This window comes from Chelon labrosus (assembly GCF_963514085.1).
Source record: "Chelon labrosus genome assembly, contig: SCAFFOLD_201, whole genome shotgun sequence".
Taxonomy (NCBI): Eukaryota; Metazoa; Chordata; class Actinopteri; order Mugiliformes; family Mugilidae; genus Chelon; species Chelon labrosus.
Window position 1 is genome coordinate 7944 of NW_028181796.1, and position 20540 is coordinate 28483.

Sequence of the window (20540 nt, forward strand, 5' to 3'; positions counted from 1 at the left end):
TCAAGTCTCTAGGACCTTCCTATCAAGAGTTATGACTTTGTATGACGATCGTAAAAACCCTATATACCTTTTTAATAGGGCTCTTTTAGTTTTTCAATTTATTTTAGTAAAAATTTTTACTGTTTTACTTTTTTCATAATTTTTTATAACAAAAAACAAAAAAATTAAAAAAAAGACACCATTACAAGCCCACCCATCATGGATGATGGAGGGTGGCATCAGGTTTGCTACGGGAGAAGGGGTCGATCCCGTACGCGAACCTATGATGTTCGACCCCAAACTAGAGACCAGGACTGGTCTCCATGGGACCGGGGAGGGAGGGGGACTGGAGGGATGGACCATGCGTTCCTCGGTCCTCCTCGGAGAGGATGGGGCCCCAACCCTTGACCTAACCCTAGGGACCCTCGAGTGACCATCTCCGGCCCGTGTATTGCCGTTGTCTCACCACTCCAAACCGTAGTTGTCCGATGATGACACGGGATGAGTCATCATGATAACTTTCACAAACCTAACACATTACTTACATGTCTGGATGAAGGGAAGGTTTACATAAGATGGATGCGGAAGCACAGCGGATATAAAAATGATGGATACTACATTTACAACCACAGTTTGTATGAAAAACATTACTGATCACTGAGGTGTCACTTTTAATAAGACAATGGTGTCAACCAAAAAAAAACTTTCATTTAATCATTTTTTAATTTATTTATCCAATATCTAACAATGTCACTAACATTCTGTACAGCTATACAGTATAACTACATCTGTGTTAATTGATTTTTACAACATGTTGAGTCTTAATGTAAAGGTTATTACAGTACAAACATTCCTGAATAAATCAGTATACACAGGTGAGAGGCACAGACATTTACAACCTTAATATAAATGTGATAAAGGAATGTTACAACAGGATCAGATCTGACCACACCCTACAAACAAGAAGTGAAAATCACTGTCTATGCAGACAATGTACTTGTCCATTCATATTTAAATGACACTGCTGGTGTTTAATCACCACAAACTGCATAATATCAGATCTGCCTATAATCTTCTCACAAACTTTGACATGGGTGGACAGAGATCTTCTCCTCCACCATTCTTATCGAATCTTACAATTTCACAAGTTTAAATGTATTTGGCTGAAACTGTCTCACCACTTATTAAAATGTTCGAGGTAGAGAGTGTGTGTGTCTGTGTGACATAAGTTTGTGGTTGCATCCACAGCTGTGTGTCTGTTGATCCATTAAGATCATAAATATATGTGAACGTGTGTTTGTGTGTTTCCTTATATACGTCTTTGTGTTGGCATTATTTCTTTATCTTCTGTCGGTCCAGAAACTTTTGTCGTCTCTCAACTGGAATTTCATCCAGACTGATACCATGATTGCTGGCACTGAGAGGGAAAGAGACAGAGAGAGATGGGTGGACAGAGAGACACACAGGCAGAGGGAGAGACAGGTGGAGAGAACAGCTTTCAGTCTTCTGAAATTAGAAGAAAAAGCATAATTATATCACAACAACAACTGAAACCTGTGGAAGTGGAGGACCACTTGGGGGATAAAGGTAAGCTCAACAGTCATCAAACAACAACATATTCTGTCTGACCAAGTGTATTACTGTAGGTCTGTACTAAGATGCAACTTTTTCATACCTAGGATTTGTTCATTACCTTGTCTCATCATACTTAACAACAAACTATGAACGCTTACGTGACCATGTTAATCAACTTACAAGCCCCAATCCCTATAAAGTTAGGATGTCATGTAAAACATGACAATCTCTGAACCTCCTCAGTTAACCTTTCCTCGATGTGTTCCATCTGTATTGATCATCTACAGTCGATAGTATCATCAAAAGACTCAGAGAATCTGGGTAAACCTCTGCACATAAGCAGCAAGACTGAAAACCAGCATTTAATGCCCATGACCTCTGACCCCTCAGGCTGCCCTGCATTAAAAACACATTTTGTAAAGGATGTTACCAGGTGGCAAATCATCATCAATTAACATAGTTCTTTGCTAGATCCACAATTTAAAACTTTACCATGCAAAGAGAACACCACATGTTAACAAGATCCAGAAACACAAGAGGGGGGTACTAGACCGGTCTGCCTGCTGTCCAGACCTGTCCTCCATTGAAAATGTGTGACACAATATAAAGAGCAAAATGTGTCAATGGAGATCCTGGTCTGTTGAGCAACTGAAGTTGTACACCAAGCAAAAATGAGAAAATTCACCTATGGAGCTCCACAGTGTTTCTAAACACTTAGTTCCTAAACACAGTGGTGAACGCGACCCTGTCCCAGCTCATATGGGACGTCTTACAGGCATCAAATTCAAAATGAGTGAATATTTACAGAAAAACAAAGTTTATCAGTTTTGAACATTAAACGTCACAACTTCACATGAGCTGTGGTTTGTAGTAACTAAACCCAGGTTTTTGAAGTCTAGCCATGACTGCATTTATGAATGGGTGAGATGGTGCTTTTAGCATATGAAGACTCACAAACATGAACTACTTTACAACCAGCCAAATATGAATGAATAACATATATATATATATTTGGTGAATATTAATCCTTACTTATTTGCAGCCATATATTATTGGCAGTCAGTCATCACCCCCAAAAAAACAGATTCATCGTAAGAGGAGATACAGCCCTACCCATACCCAGCTATGAAAGTAATTTTATTTATTTATAAAATCCTATTTTTTTAGATTGTTTGGGCTCTTACCCTCCAGTGAGGTCTGGAGGAACAGGAAGAGGTTTATCAAAACCTTCTCGGCCCATTAGCCAATAGGTGTCCTCTGTGCCCTTCACCTGAAAAGAAACAGAAACATGCAAACATCACAGTCACATTAGGATCATGGATCTGATCAGTTTGAACCAATCTCAGGACGGCTCACACTCCACACGCTGTTGATTTCAGAATGTGTTTATTTGGATAACGTTGGTTTGACTCTAAAATGTCTGACATCAATCATTAACTTTAAACATGATCTGTTCCATTCAGATGTTTTCATCTCTCACGAGTAAATATCAGGTGTTTAAATGTAACTGAGCATACCTGGGCCTTCCTGGTATCAATGTGGTACCCCAGTTTGAGACTGGTCAGGACCTTGACTGTACACAGACTGATGTGGATTCTGTAGGCTGAAGAGCACAAACATTCAGCTACAAAAAAGATGACCTGCTACTCTGTCATCGTCCCTGAACATGAGAGACAAATAATTTCTCTGAATAAATCACTGATCCTGTTTTTACTCACGCAGCCCACTGGCTTCCATGTGTGACGCTGTGGTCACTGTGTCTCCAAACAGACAATACCTGGGCATCGTCAGGCCCACCACCCCTGCTACGACGGCACCTTAAGACAGAGACGGAGACACACAGACAGAAGCAGAGACAAAGAGACAGGTGAAGACAGCGAGACAAAGAGACAGAAAATGTGTATATTAGTGTGCATCAGTGTCTTTTAATGTGTAAGAATTAGTGTGTATCCGTGTGTGATAGTGTGTATCGGTGTGTGTCAGTGTGTGTGTACCTGAGTGCAGTCCGATTCGTATCTTGACTTTAATTTCAGGCATGTGTTTGATCTTAAAGGCTCCGATCGAGTGTAGGATGTCCAGAGACATGTTTGCCACTTCAGCTGCGTGACGATTCCCATTTCTGTTGGGAACCCCTGAAGCCACCATGTAGGCATCTCCAATGGTTTCTACCTTCACACAAAACCCACATGTAACTGTTGGTATCAGAAGATGTTAATAGTTGAATTACCAAATTACTACGTTACAATGATGACCTGGGTCCAGTCACATTGTGTTGGTTAAAGGTGGAGGTTATTTACCTTGTAGACATCATGAGTAGCGATGATGGCATCAAACATGGTGTAAAGGTCATTCAGCAGGTCAACCACCTGCACGCAGAATACAGTTAGACCAGGGCACGTCAGCTATGGCACTAGGTCCACGCAGGCTCTGTGTGGGGGTCTGTGCTGTCGCCATAGCCTCTGCATCAACTTAACTTAAAGTCAACTTAAAGTCTAAACTGCCTATAAGACATGTAGTTCCCACCTAGACCAGACCAGGCACCCCCACCCCATAGCAATGACACTCCTTGATGGCAGCAGCCATCCCCAGCAGGATGCAGCCTGACACAGACACACACACAAAAACACTTTTGGAACAACTAAAAAAAAAACACGAACAACAGTACAAGGTGTTGACCTGGCCTCCAAATTCACTAGATCCCAAACTGATCAACTATCTGTGGGATGATCCTCAGAGGCCCCTCCCCTCAAAGCCCCCCTGAAACTCTTCAGACCATTCCTGTTTAAATGGTCACACAATTGATTAGCAACAACTGTTTTTAGAATTTTGGAAATAAAAGGAAGGTTGGAGATTGGTCTATAGAGGCACATATCCTGTTAATAAAGATAAATGTATATGGTTCAATATGGAGGTGTTAATTAATGGAAAAACCTCTTTAAGCAATTTAGTTGGGATTGGATCTAGAAGACAAGATGACGGTTTAGATGCTGTAATTGTTGAAGAGAGCTCAGAGAGATCTACTGGAGAGAAGGATTCCAGATATTGATAAGGTCCTCCAGAAGTTTCTAATGTCACTGTACTTACATCTATGACAGCTGGAGGAAGGATGCCTTAAAAGTTTTCTCTAATGTCTACAGTTTTATTAGTAAAGAAGCTGATGAAGTCATTACTACTGAGGGCTAAAGGAATAGATGGCTCAACAGAGCTGTGGCTATTTGTCAGCCTGGCTACAGAGCTGAAAAGAAATCTGGGCTTGTTCTTGTTTTCTTCTATTAATGATGAATAATATGCTGTTCTAATACTACTGAGAGCTTTTTAGAAGTTGTTAAACTATCTTTCCAGGCTATGTGAGCTTCTTCAGAATTAGTGGAATGACAGATTTTTTCCATCTATCAGACTGTCTGCTTTGGACGGATCAACTGTGAATTATACCAGGGAGCTAGCCTCCTCCCATTCATCACCTTCTTTTTCAGAGGAGCAACTACGTTAAGATGTCTGTGAAGGTCCTCAGTCATCTAGATTATGGTATATCCAAAAAAGGTTAAAAAAAAAAAAGGCAGCTGGAGTAGCTTCTTCAGTTCAAACAGAAGAAGCTACTCAGATGAGTGGTGAAACGTCTTCTCAAAAAACTCTACAAGTCCAGTTGCCTTTTTTTGAACCTTTTTTGGATACACTAAGTTTAGAGTTGTACTAAGTGATGCTGCAGTCCCATCAACAAAATAATCTATTAGTGCAGGGGTTAAATTGTGGTTGCTGTCGTCCACATCATTGACATATCGCACTGAGGTAAATAAAGAAGGAATTCATTCTTTATATCTAGTTACAGCATCATCAGACAAACATCTACTGTAATGAAATGTCTTTTCAGTTCCTGTGTAATCTGTTACTGTAAATTCAAAAGTTATGAGGAAACGATCAGACAAAAGAGGGTTATGAGTAAATACTGTTAAACCTTCAGTTTCTATGTTAGGACAAGATCTAAGGTGTGATTAAAACAGTGAGTTGATCTGTTTCCATTCTGAGAAAAGCCAATAGAATCTAATAATGATGTAAATGAGGAGCTAAGGCTGTCACTGACAACATCAACATGAATGTTAAAGTCACCTACTATAATGACACTACAACATCCAGTCTGGATGAGGAAGACTAAGAGGAAGACTTTCAAATGAATTAAAGCTCTCCTTAGGTCTAGGATTAATAGATAAATCAGAGTGGAAGATTGCTGCCACTCCTCCTCCTCTACCTGTGCTTCTAGGAATGTGATAATTACTATGACTGGGTGGCGTAGACTCATTTAAACTAACATATTCATCATCCTGTAGCCATGTTTCAGCCAAACTAAATAGATCAATCGGCCTAATCAGACCAGGCTTTCCCCACAAAGTGTTCCAACTATCGGGTAGGATTCTGCTTCCTTCATACTGTCACCAAGCAACCCTGGTTTTCCAGCAGCTCCCGAGGACAGCTAACAGGAGCTACGCTAACAGGAGCTACTCTCAGCCGGTCCGCACCAGCTACAGGGCTCCGTTTAGTACCTGGTTAGGTTCAAAAGGAACTATGGAGGACAAGGACGTTATTGTGATTTCAAATAATCTAAAACAGTCTGCAAATGACAACACCACGCAGTGCAGAAACAGGAAGTGATGTAATATGCTTACTCATGTGCACTGCCATGGCAAACCACCAGTCAATTGAGATCAACATACTGGGCACCCCTGAGTTAAACAGCAGAGGGTGAGTTATAGAAGCACATGTTGGTTGAGTTTGTACCTCGATGGGTTCACTGAGAGCTGAGATTGTCGTAAATCCAACGATGTCACTGAAGTAAAGAGTGGCGTCTGAATAATGTTCAGGTTGGACAGGCTTCCCCTTCTTCAGTGCCTGAGCTACAGACCTGAAACAAACATTTACAAACATGTGGAAACAAAGTACATCCTTCCTCCTTCATCAAGCCTCTGAGTTACTTTAACGTTTTTATGCGTTGGTCCAAAAAGAAAAATCTGTATTCTGGGACAATGTCACCAAAGTCTCTAAATAAATATTTCAAATTTCATAACTACAAAATCTGGATGCTGAAGCATCGCTGTGTTTATAGATCATGTGATCATCTGACCTCTCATCCACACCCAATTAAGCCTGGGTTTCAGTGTGCAGGCGAGTCAGAGACCACTAGGTGTTCCTGTACTTTATTGTTTCAGATTTACATAAAATCTTGAGTCTTACTTTGGCAGGAGTTGTCCGATCAGCTTCTCTGTCTTGTTTCTCTCAATCTCCAGTTCATCTGTCCGTTCTCTGATTAGATCTTCCAGGTTTGAACTGTACTGCTCCAACATCCGCAACATGGAGTCGATGATGTTTGCCCTCTTCCCTCTGTTAATGCCCCGAAACTGCAAATACACACATTCAGATATTCTCAAAAGTTTGATGAAATGAAATAGAAAGGTAAACTCTCCTCACACCAACAAGCAGGTGGTGTTCCTTAAGATGGTCTCACCTGTTTGAAAATGTTGTCAAAGCTCGGCCTCTTATTTGGATCTTCATTCCAGCAGTCATTCATCAGATTGAGACACTCGGTCGGAGCTTCATCCACTGAAACAACCGGCCTGCAGAGAGGCGGTGGCTGCTTCAGACGCTCCACAATCTCTGAGTGATAAACATCATATATGAAGAGAGGACAAAGCTGCTTCACATACTCATGGATCACTCAAAAAAAGATCCTGTCTCACCATGGGCCGGCATGTCCATCATGGCGTAAGGCATTGTTCGTGAGATCACTTCATGTATGATGATGGAGAAACTGAATACATCTCCAGCAAACGAGCCTCCTCGGACCGGATTCCTTAAAAGTTCCGGGGCCGTCCATAGCAGCTCTGAGTAAGACAGGAAGTGTTGGACGGGAAGACTCTTGGACACCCTTCTTAAGACGTTTCTTGATTTTGTCATTTTAAACACCTGGTGTCATGCTGTAGTAACACTTACGAAACATCTTGGTTATATCTTTTCAGACAGACAACAATAGATTTGAGCATTTACCGTGGGCGTCCTCAGGAAGCTTAATGCTCTCGGAGTGAAGGAGCATAGGAAGTCCATAGTCTGTAATTTTAAGAACAAAACGTCCATCCACTAAACAGTTTGTGGACTTCAGACGCCCATGACTCAAACCTCGAAGATGAAGGTACTTCATCCCCTGAAACACAAACAGATAAACTTCTCAGAGTAGAAAATACGTAAATGACACATGAAAGTAAAACTGAGCTTTGGGTGGTAAAACGGTGTATCATTAACTTAAGATGCAATATTTTAAGAGCTGCTCGGAGTTCAGTCACCTTCAACTAGCTTTGAAAGTGGGTTGAGATGTTGCTCAAACAGGATTAAGGGATTAGAAGAAACGAGAGTCAGACCCTGAGAGAACACCGTTAAAACTATGTCAGTGTTCAGGAGTCAAAGCTTTAATATCAGGATAGTTCACCGTTATTTAGTGTTTGTTTTTTACAATAATAATAAGCAGTACTAATTAATAACTAATACGCAACAGCAGCACTATCTAAGCAGTACTTTGATCAGGTCCATGAGCAGGGAGGATTTAAACATCCAGTCCAGCCTCATGTTGCTGTCAGCCAAAAGGTCTGCCAGACTTCCTCGAGGACAGTGTTCAACCACCAGAGCAAAGATTCCCGAATCCAAAAACAGACCAAGGTACAGGTTCAGGTTTTCGTGTCGCATCTCCCGCAACTACAAAACGCAAGCATAAAATAATACTGTTTAATCTATTGAAATTAAACAGCATGTGGAAAAGAAATGGTTACAATATCAGTTATATATAAGACTCAGAATTTCAACCCTTGTGTTCATCAGACACAGCCTGGCCAAAAAAAAAAAAAAAAAGTCACCACCAAAAAAAGGTCCCCCCCTCTAATATCTGGTTGGACCTCCTTTATCTTTGATTCCAGCACATTCTCTGTGTCATTGTTTCTATAATCTTCGCCAATGTCTCCAGATTTATTTCCATCCAGTGTTTCATTCATTTCTCACCAAGATCTTGTATTGATGATGGGAGAGTCTGACCACTGCACAAAGCCTTCTCCAGCACATCCCAAAGATCCTCAATGGGGTTCAGGTCTGGACTCTGTGGTGGCCAATCCACGTGTGAACATGATGTCTCATGCTCCCTGAACCACTCTTTCACAATCTGAGCCCCATGAATCCTGGCATTGTCATCTTGGAATATGATCCATTGATGGAATAACCTGGTCATTCAGTATATTCAGGTAGTCAGCTGACCTCATTCTTTGGACACATAATGTTGCTGAACCAAGACCTGAGCAACTGCAGCAACCCCAGATCATAGCACTGCCCCCACAGGCTGTTGAAGAAATGAGAAGCTACTCATTGCATCAGTTGGGCTTAAATAACGTGTTGTCAGCTGAAAGATAATCACCCATGCAGTAATTAGGAGGCTCCTACCTGTTTGATTAGCTAAATCCAAGTGTAGACTTTTTTTTGGCCAGGCAGTGTATTAAAATCACATGAAAATAAGTGCCTATTGTGCATCTGCTGTGTTTTCTTGTGTTCCTGCTGCTCATTTTACCTGGCTGAACAGAGTCTGGGTGTTTTGATTGACAGCTGTTACGGTGTTTCCAGCAGGAATCTTCTTCAGCCAAACCCAGTCGCCCTAGCAACAGTACAACCAATCAGAGCAAAGAGTCAATGTTGATGATAAAGGGGACCAAGCAGCTGATCACACACAGGTAAACATGTAAATACAGGTGTAGGTGTACCTCCAGTATTCCAATGTTGGAGCTCTCTGGTGTTGTCAGGATGTAACTTCGAGCAACTGAGCATGAAGGAGTTTTCATTTCCAGAACACTCCTAATGATCGACTCGTCATTCAGTTTCTACAGAAGACAGCCACTAAATCAATCGTTTTTATAATCACTCCTTGGTGTTTGGGTACACAGACAGTTGAACAGTCATTACTAGTAAGTAGTGTCAGCACTCGCACCAGAGTAAACACTGCTCACCAGTACAACTACAAGTAAAAACACTTTCTGACCTTCCTGCTGACTTGAGTATCGATGAAGGTGATGTCATCCAGAGTCAGGATCAGTTTCGTGATGTTTGTTGCTCTCTTGTACTTCCTGTACACACAGATTATGACAATTAGCAGCAGCACAATCAGTCCTGATGAAGATGCTTTATTAATAAATAATCTGAAGGATTGATTGAAGCAATCAATAATCAATACAGACTCTGTGTATACCTGGAATGCTCATAAATTTCTGGAGCATCTGAAGCATGTCAAAGCATTTTATTTTTTAGTTGTTTATCATAGAGTATATATATATATATACACACTACCGGTCAAAAGTCCACACTTTTTCCATTTTTTTACTAAAAATGATTCAGTTTAGTGTCTCATTGCACTCCGAAATGAAAGCATAGAACAAATAAGCAATTTGAGTTGAAAAAGAAATTATGGAATCAATTTATAGACCAAAATGTTTTCTAAACTTTTGACTCATCAAAGTAGCCACCTTTGGCAGATATAACAGCTGAACACACTCGTGGCTTTCTTTCTACAATAGAAATCAAATATTCTTCAGAAAGTTCTTCCCAGGTCTGCTGCAGAAGTTCCCATAAATGTGTGGCACTTGTAGGTTGCTTGGCTTTCACTCTTCTGTCCAGTTCATCCCAAACCAGCTCCATGGGGTTTAAGTCTGGAGACTGTGCTGGCCACTCCATGTTTTCAAGCTGACCATCTTGTTCTTTTCTCCTGAGGTAGTTCTGGCAGAGCTTGGACTTGTGTTTTGGGTCATTCTCTTGCTGTAGGATGAACCTCTGACCAACTAGGCTCATACCAGAGGGTACTGCATGGCGCTGCAGAATGCTGTGGTAGCCATTTTGGTTCAGGATGCCTCTCACTCTGTACAAGTCACCGACCCTGGATCCAGCAGAACAGCCCCAGACCATCACACTTCCTCCTCCATGTTTGACAGTTGATGTCACACACTGTGGAACCATCCTCTCGCCTACTTGACGGCGTACAAAGATCCTGCCTGATGAACTGAAGATTAGAAATGTTGATTCATCATTCCATAATACCTTCTTCCAGTCTTCAGTAGTCCAGTGGTGGTGTTTCATGGCCCAGGCGAGCCTCTTTGTCTTAGTCTGACATCTTAGCAACGGCTTTCTTGCTGCAACTCGTCCTGTCAAAGCTGCAGCTCCAAGTCTTCTCTTCACAGTTGAAACCGAGACTTGCTTACTACGACCACTATTAAGCTGAGCTTGAAGCTGTTGTCCTGTGAGCCGCCTATCAAGCTGTTACCTCTCAGAAACTTGTCCTCTGATTCAGTTGTGTCTTTGGGTCTGCCAGACCTCTTCCTGTCAGAGTTTCCTCCAGTTTCTGAGCCTTTTGATGGTGAAGAAAACTGTTCTCACTGACACCTTGACTGTCTTTACAGTTTCCCTGTAGGACAGACCTACATTTAGTGTTATGATGGTCTGTCTCTCTTCCATTGTTAATTGCCTTTTTCTCTCCATTTTTGATGCATCACACTACTTTCTGCAGTACAATACTGTTCACCTGATGCTCATGAGGGTCTGGTACCACAGTGTGTTCCAACACTGCTTTCATGCAGACAGAGGGGGTTGTAAGGAACCAAGAAAAGTTGGAACACCTGTAGGAATTAGTAGCACCGGCTTTCAAGGCTGATTCAACCTTCGTTGTTGCAGAATAGCTTTAAATTGTTAACCCACTTCGTACATTATTTTTCAGTTTTGGTTAACCAAACCTTCTCTTTTAACCTCTGGCTGTTCAGTACTTACCTTTGTACCATTTCAAGCTATTTATTGGACTTGCACAACTTGAACTGCAATAAATAACTGGAAAAATTAGGGCGTTCTAAAACTTTTGACTGGTAGTGTGTGTGTGTGTGTGTGTGTGTGTGTGTGTGTGTGTATATATATATATACACATATATATGAATTTCTTTGCATTTAAGACATCCACTTATTCACACAGCTGGGTTGCCACCTCTTGCTTAGAGATGTGTGTGTTTGTGTGTGTGTGTTGACCTGATCCAAAAGAAAAACACTAGGACCACAGCACAGAGCAACAAGACGATGAAGAGCATGGTCACCGGGTCATAACCTGCAGATGAACACAGGAAATAAATTGATTTAGAAAATTAAAACACCTTAAGATCAAATGCTTCATTTCCTGCTAATATTCTGGACTTGTCTTCCACCCCTGTGATCAAGACTGTATGAGGTGATCAACAGACATCAACCTGCAGTCAACAAACTGAACTGTCCAAGCTGAACAGCAAACCCCCCCCCAAAGTGAACCAATAGAAAGTCACAGTAGGTCAGTGAACACACCCCCACTGCAGGCCTCTTCTGGATCGAACCAACAAAAGCTGGCTGTAGGGGGTTTTCCTCCAGGGAAGACAAAGGAGTGGCTCAGTGGTTTTAAACCTCCAATTGTCCCGTCAGCATGCGTCGGAGCAAGCGAATGTGTTGGTACGAGGCGGTCACCATCACTGCTCAACACCACATACCGGGCTTGGAGGCCACGCCGCTCTTTACCTCCATACAACACCTGAGAAAAAATAACGGGAGAAAACAGGGGAGCTGGTGGTAACACGACAAATTAACCATAAAGATTTTAAAAGGAATATATGAGTACACCAGAGCTAGTAAAGATCACTTCTTCGTGCATTCTTGTAATGATGGATATTTTCTCAATAGTGTAGACTTTAACTTAAGAATTTGAATTAAACCAAACTTTCGGATTAAGGCCATTAAACATGAATAGTGTCCTACAGATAAAGCATAACATCATCAGCATACAGTTAAACATGATGAGTTGTTTTACAGTAGGAGCTAGTGAAGCTGTCATCTCTGGATTTGGTGTTAAAAGTTATATGTATTCATGATCTTTTCTAATCAATGAACTAACAACTTCACAACAATCAATTCAGAAAAATTAAACATCTTTATTTGCATGTTCTGAAGGAAATATAGTTTTGAATGGTTGAAACTAATCGGCTTCTGTCTCTTGCAAACTGGCATAATACATTTCCTTTAACATCTGTCTACTGAAGCCAAATATAAATACTGAACTCCACTGCAACAAACAGAGCTTTTCATGTTCATTAAGATTCAGTTGACTTGTACTCACTGAGTCTCTGTTTGATTAAACATATGTGTAGTTAATAATAATAATAATAATAATAATAATAATAATAATAATAATAATAACCTGATTAAAGCCCTGGAAATCAAAGCCTCCATCTGATTGGATGAGCTGATTTCCTGTCACCCAGTGCCCACCCCCTGCCTGACGACGTTCTTCCACGGCTTTAGCAACAAAGTATACCATGTTAAAGATGGTCCCAAACAGCGGAGACACCTGTAGACAGAAACCAAGACAAAACATAGACACATATTTTAGAGATGATTATTTATTCATAAATACACATTAAGTCAGAATCATGTTCATATTTCCTGATGTACTTGTTTATGAGGTGGTTGTGTGTTTTGTTGTTTATCTGTTTACCTCTGTAGCAGAGATAGCAGAACGAATCTCTCGACTGATTTGAGCCTGGCGAAAAGCTTCATAGAAACTTTGGTTAGATGCCATGGTAACAGTCAAGACAGCGCTGTAGGCGTGACGAAGCTGCGTGCTATTGGTCAGCTGGTGGAATCTTGTGTCCTGATTGGACAGAGAAGAATGCGGGATTTAGAGAAGAGTGAGGAAACCTATCAGTACATGTTTTGATTCTTTGTGTGATTAGGGAGAGGAATTAAATTTGAAACTAGGATATAAAAGAGTTGTTATAAGTCAGTAGTACATTATGTATATATATACATACTCATACATATATAGTCCATATTTTACTGCAGTTTATGTAAAATTATGAAATTTCCTGTGAGAACCTGAAATATTCACCTCCTCAGGTCAAGTGTGAAACTACAGTCCCTGACAAAAGTCTTGTCACTTATCCATTTTGTAGAAACAACAGTTTATAACCTGACTTTTAATTAATCCATTGGTTTTAGAAATGGCTCATATGAAAGCTAAAACCCTCCCAAATTATGTTTGATATACTAAAATAAATTTGCTTCACTGAAGAAAGATTGATCATTTAATGAACACAGAAAGGTCAGATTTTGGCAAGACAAAAGTCTTGTCGCCTACAGAAAGTAATGTGAAAATTGAACAAATCATTTACTTCAAATACAAAAATATGATGCATAACATCAGTGAATGAAGTACTGGTGCTGTGAGATCCATATTTAATATCTTGTATGACTTCCATGAGCTTGAAGGACTGCATCCATGCGGTTCGACAATGATTCATACAATTTATTGATGAAGTCATCAGGAATAGCAAAGAAAGCAGTCTTACATGCCTCCCAGAGTTCATCAAGATGCTTTGGTTTCGTCTTCCATGCTTCCTCTTTCATTCTTCCCCAGACATGCTCAATGATGTTCATGTCTGGTGACTGGGCTGGCCAGTCCTGGAGCACCTTGATCTTCTTTGCCTTGAGGAACTTTGATTTAGAGATGGAAGTATGCGATGGAGCACCATCCTGCTGCAAAATTTGACCCCTTTTATGGTTGGGAATGTAAGAGGTAGCTAATACTTCTTGATATTTTACGCTACTGATATTGCCTTCCACCCTGCAAATCTCTCGCACACCCCCATACTGGATGTAACCCCAGACCATTATTTTTCCGCCACCAAATTTAACTGTTTTCTGGGTGAATCTCGGATCCATGCGAGCTCCAGTAGGTCTCCTGCAATATTTGCGGCGGCTGTGATATAATTCAACCGAAGATTCATCTGAGAAATCCACCTTCTGCCACTTTTCCAGCGTCCATCCTTTTAGCAGGCTGTGGGCCTTGGCAAATGCCACACGTTTTTTTAATTGCCTTTTGTTTAGTGCTGGTTTCTGGGCACTGATTCTACCATGGAGGCCATTTCGAGACAGAATTCTACAAACTGTTCTGGTTGACACGGGGACTTGAGGTGACAAGGCCTGGTGGAGCTCTGCTGCAGTGGAAAAGGGGCTGGCCTTGGATTTTCGAGCCAACAAACGGTCCTCCCGAGCAGTTGTCTTGCGGGGTCTGCCGGACCTGGGCTTGTCAAAAACATCTCCAGTCTCTTCAAATCTTTTTCTTATTCTTTGAGGCTGTAATCTAGGATTGGGTGCATCATATGACAATCGACAAGACTTTTGTCTTTGCAAAAACTGACTCAGTGGGCTTTACCAAGCTGTGAACGTTAGAATGCTTTTCAGCAGTTTTGTTTGGCACCAAAACATTATTTCAAAAGCTGTTGGGATTGTAATTAGCCATTGCTTGTAAAACAAATTGATAATACATATATTTGAGGGGCACTTAGGGTCAACTTGTACCCAAGCGACAAGACTTTTGTCTTGCCAAAATCTGACCTTTCTGTGTTCATTAAATGATCAATCTTTCTTCAGTGAAGCAAATTTATTTTAGTATATCAAACATAATTTGGGAGGGTTTTAGCTTTCATATGAGCCATTTCTAAAACCAGTGGATTAATTAAAAGTCAGGTTATAAACTGTTGTTTCTACAAAATGGATAAGTGACAAGACTTTTGTCAGGGACTGTAGAAAGAGTAGCATTTTCACAGAATTAAATAAAATCTTGTGGGTCCATTTTAAAATGATCAGTTACCTGGTACGGCATGGCATATAGAAGGGCGTCATATGGAATGAACACATAACCATCAGATACCATCCCCATCTCCAGAGCAGCCAACAGCAGCTCTCGCTGATCTTCTCCACCAATTAGGACTGAACTCATGCACAAGATGACGACTGAAGAAGAAAAAAAATGTTTTAACAAATAAATCAGCTGATGAACTGGAGCGTAAAACTGAAACACATTCACATCAAAATATTATCAAATGGCCAACATTTAATGAAATTATTTGTAGTACTTATGAAACAGTTCTGACACATCTTGAATGTTTAGAATCTGTTTCAATCTATCTCTTCCAACATTTGATTTGAGCATCTATTGACTCCGGTGTAAACCAGCAGCAGCTCATTCAAAGTCTCTCAAAGGGAGACGTTAAATTAAAGAGTTTGTGTTTTGCTTCAACTCAAGTAGCAAAGCCACCAGCAGCCACTAGATGGAAATACAACACATGCTTCTTAAGCTAACAACTACGCTGTATTTGTAGCATCCTGACATGATGTTGGCTTTACAATATGAAGTAGTGTAACAAACTACTGGAACAGATACCCCACAGTGATTATCAACAGATAAGATGCCAGTTATCAGTTCAGCACGTTTAAATGTAAAGACAACAACTTCAGTACCAATGAATAAATAGAGAGAATCTTCACAGTCCTCTGATTCAGTTTTCCACATTTCATTTTAGCTTCAGCAGATCCAGAATACAGAGCTGTGGACCTGAAGCTGATGATGTGACATATACTTAAACATTATTATTATTTAACCAATGGCCTAATTATAATATAAGTCATTGCATAACTCACTATTTAAATGACATAATTTGCTGATCCTGAAACTTGGAACATCTCTCTTTCAAAGCAATGAAATAGTCAGACATGACTAGACAGTGAATATCGATAACTAACTGACCGCTAACTGACTAGTTCCCTCTCTAGTGGTAAATATTGTTTACGTATGGCTTTGTAATATGAAAGCATGTTAGTCTAAGACCTCCTAGAACGCACTGAGATTGAAATAACCATTTGCTGTTTGGAAAAAAATGAGAGAGATAATGGTCAGGATGATAATCAGTGATATTCATTTGTTGTATAAATGATAAGTCATAAACCTGGAGCTTGTTGCCAGGATCCAAACTAACTCGTGTGATTATCCAGCAAAATGAGAATCACTCTCGCCTCTGACCTTTGACTTTGTCAGCCTCTCTGATCATTTTCAGCGCCTCCCGAGCCCCAGCCTTGTTCGTTGTTTCTATGGTAACAACAGGACCGATTGGCAGACCCATAGCCCGGAGTGCAGATGCCACTTCATGTCCGGTGCCTTCCCATAGGTCAGTCGGAGCTAATGACCAAACAGGAAGAGGGAACTGAGATATGAGCAACATGTGCAGTAAATGTGTGTGGTATCTGTGGTATCTGTGGTAAGAACAAAACTCAGTGTATACACATGTGCCAGCTACAGTTTGAACAGGTAGCGTCATAGCGGCTGAACAGACAAAGAACTTAAAGGGGAACTACCGTTTTTTTACAACCTGGACCTTATTTCTGGCATAAAATACGATCGTTTACTCACCCATGTGACTTTGCACCGCATATATCCGTATAGTGGGAGTGACTGGGACACGAAACGCAGCCTCTAAAAAACGCATTATCTGCCCCGAAACTCGTTCATTTCACCAATATTTTGTTATGATACGCTAGTGCTATTCCCCGTTGAGTCCGGAGTTACCTGTTATCATCATCCTGGGTAGTAAAGATAGTAGTAAAGATGGTAGTAAAAAACTAGGACAAGGCTGCCACCCGCTACACCCCACTATTTCTGGTTTCTAAAAGTCTAAGACAGGAAATCTCACTTTAACAAAGCAGACATAAAAATAAATATCCAATATACAGACTTAAATGGATTTAAAGTATATTGAGTTCAGTGGAGCACATTCATGGTGCCAGGTTTTAATCAGAACTTCTGACAGCTGAACTCTGAACCATGAAACATGTACATTACTAGTTTGTCTGTTTCTATTCATGCAGGCCATGACGTCAGGCCATGACGTCATTCCTCACCTGAGACGATGGCGACGTGCGCCCACCGGAAGAATCTGAGCACGCTGAACAGGATGCTGCTGGGAGGAGTGATGGGTGAAAGGTTTGGCCAGTCGTTGTCTAGACAGCCAGGTGAGGCAAGTCCCGCCTCCCAGTGCTGGGCCAATAAGGATGCACTCTGACAGAGGGCGGGGTTAAAAGGCCCAATGTAGGCGTGCCCATAGCCCTCCATCTGCCCAAATTCTGTTAGAGCTGAAATTAAAATAAATCCAAGAAAGAGAAAAATTTCAGACTTATTATAAATTGTATTATACATGATAATAACCATAAGAAAGTGGGATAGTTTAACCCTGTCATTTCTTGAAAGGTAAAAAATAATAATATTTATATCTGTGTACATATTATTCTCAGGCCTCTAAGACATAATTAGAAGTCTACTGGATTTACCATCATTGAGTCAGGGGTTCTGGCTCCATCTGACCGCTGGGAGGCCAGGACTACACTGAATGTGCCACCCCCCCCCCCCCCCCCCGGTCCTTAACCATTTGGGTCACACATTCCCCAGCCCATGTCTGATGAAGACACTATGACTGGGCCCTCTCTACTCTTTTCCATTTTGAAGCACTGCCTATTAAATTCCCTAGTTGGTTCTTCATAAGCTGATTGCTAAAGAAACAATTTCCCTTGTGGATGAATAAAGTTTATCTAAGTCTAAGTCTAAACATAAGCTGTTCAACCTGATACCTGTGTAATAAACATTTGAATTGTAAACTCATCATTTAATTTAAAGTAGTTTTACAGCTTTACATAAATGTGACAAACCTTTGGAAGTGGAGCAGTGCTCATCTAACAGTTTCACGTCATACCAGTATCCTCGGCTCAGACCACGGTCACTCCTTAACCGTGACAACGCCAAGTTAGCTGCTGCCGACGGCATTGCCCGTGAGAACATTGGGTCACATGACCATGGACCAATCAGAGCCAGCTTGAAGGTTGCTGTCCAAACATGTGTAATGCATACCAACCAGAGGCACACCAGTAGCAACCAGGGAAGCTGCATCTTGACAACCTGCTGGAGAGTCATTAGCTGGTCAGCTTGAGTTCAGCTGAACATTCATCATACGTCACACATTTTTGACCAACTGAGTATGTTCAGGTTTTAGAATGTCATTTAATAAAAGTTCAAGTTAAACTGATAAAGTTCATCAACCAGAAGCCACAATAAACATAAACTCATCATCTTCCTCTCATCTGTGTCTCCTCATTCTTCAGGTGCATGAAATGAAAAACCTAAGCTGTGCATCTAAACCAATCAGAAATCTGGGCCTTAAAACCAAACCTGCTGACTCAAGTGGAGACATGTTGGCATTGCACTCTGACCACCAATCAGTCAATGATTTCAAACTTCCTGATAAAGCTGAAAAAAATTGTGAAAGGCTGCCTCGGTCACCTGAACTAAGTCCATCTGTAACTCTAACTGCAGGTACAGGTACAAGTACATGTACAGGTACAGGTACATTATGGTTAGTCAATGAAATAAACCTTTAGATATCACCTGAGGACACATTACTGATCTGTCCCCTTATCCAGTGAAATAATAATGAGTTTATGTACTAAGTATATGTCTGTCTGTCTCTTATGGGAAATATCATCTTCCCCGTTTTGTCTGACTAACCGTAATCACAGAGTGAACCCACCTGTCTGCTGTGACCTCTGACCTTTAAGTCTTCATGTTAATGCTAATGCTAAGGAGTGCTAAGTATAGCAACACTGCTAACACTATTAACATGCAGACTGAACATCGTCGCCACTCTGAGGACACCTCGCTCCCCTGATGACATCACACACGTGTGATGATGTCATTACATACCCTCATCCTGATTGGTCACTGTCTCTGGTCTTAAAGCTGGTCATGATCTGACTGGTGGATGAAATGTGATTACATTACAATGTGATTTTTCATCAAGTAACTAGATTCTTAATGTTAAACAAGAAAGTCCAAACAAGAGTCACATCAGCTGTTTCTACCTGCTGATCACCTGACAAACACACCTGTTCACCCCATAATAATCACTGATCATATTAATGAGAAATCTAACCATGTCAGCTTCTCCTCAAATATCAACTTTTCTTTATCAAATTAACCTCAACACTTTAAATTTAAATGAAATAAATATGAAACGGAGACGTTCATTAGAACAAAGGTCAGACACCACAGCATTAGCACCCCAGCCCAGCATCGACTCTCAGCAGGTTTAACCTTTTTGGTGATGAGTTATTATTAGCAGGAACAAATTATTAATTACATATTTTACCTGTAAATTAATTCAAAAATGGTTTACCTTTGTCTCAAAGTTTCATCTGTCCAGAGAAAAACCTCCAGCTTCAGTCAACAGAAAATCCTGTGAGCAACAAACCATCGACGAGCTGCAGAATGTGCTGATGTCAGGATGAGCAGGGAAGAGAGAGGCTTTGGTCTAATCCTGTTTAGAGTTCAGGAGAAACTTTGGCTTCAGTTTAGAGTCTGTGATGAGAAGATGACCCTTTTGAACTTTAACACAGTAGTTATCTGATAATGACAACGTCTCAGTTAATGACCATAATATCTGAATGAATCAGACTCTGCTTTGAGTCCAGCAGCTTCTACTCTGTAATGACTGTCAGTTGAAGAATCTATTAACATCGATTTAACTCCTGACATATTTATCCTAACTATTCAACCTAACAGAACCTGACCAGGACCGTCTTCTTTCACCTGCATCAGCTAGGTCAACATCCATCGTATATTAAAAGACCTCATTGGACCAGATCATCTCAAAGTTCTGGTCTACTTGTGGTTCTTAGAGGTTCTGGTAGAATGGAAGTCCTGATAGCTGAAGGCTCTCCAGTTTGGGGTTAGGGATGGTACAGACTCCCCCAGGGCTAAGATTTTCCTCTTTGATAAAGCTGATGGTTGGTCTGAACCATCCCTTAGTGATGCTGTTACAGGCCCAGGCTGCAAGGGGGTGATGCACCGAGCAACTGTCCTCTAACTTATTTTTTAATTTCTTCTCTATTACTACTCGGGCATTGTGTCCTACTACTGTATAACATGTTAACAGTTGTGTGTTCCTCTCTCCATCTCCCTTTCCCCTCCTTATTAGGGTTAGCAGCATGAACCAGAACCAGTTGGGGTCTGCATATTAATGCAGACTGTGTGGGGTTTT

The 20540-nt window shown here is 40.9% G+C and overlaps 1 protein-coding gene across 1 annotated transcript; it reads right to left on the reverse strand.

Moving 5' to 3' along the window:
• Positions 1-375: 375 nt before the first annotated feature.
• Positions 376-18703, reverse strand: LOC311509662 (retinal guanylyl cyclase 2-like). Its single transcript, XM_084575085.1, has 23 exons — positions 18157-18703; positions 17356-17586; positions 16481-16636; positions 15272-15414; positions 13115-13270; positions 12818-12967; positions 11935-12154; positions 11629-11704; positions 9608-9692; positions 9333-9449; positions 9143-9226; positions 8110-8286; positions 7588-7741; positions 7281-7424; positions 7049-7197; positions 6778-6941; positions 6325-6448; positions 3852-3920; positions 3549-3723; positions 3273-3371; positions 3072-3157; positions 2739-2824; positions 376-1396 (listed from the first exon to the last, which is right to left on the reverse strand). Exons 1-23 carry the CDS (start codon positions 18416-18418, stop codon positions 1312-1314), a joined length of 3192 nt encoding a protein of 1063 aa, XP_084431211.1. The 5' UTR covers positions 18419-18703; the 3' UTR covers positions 376-1311.
• Positions 18704-20540: the final 1837 nt, after the last annotated feature.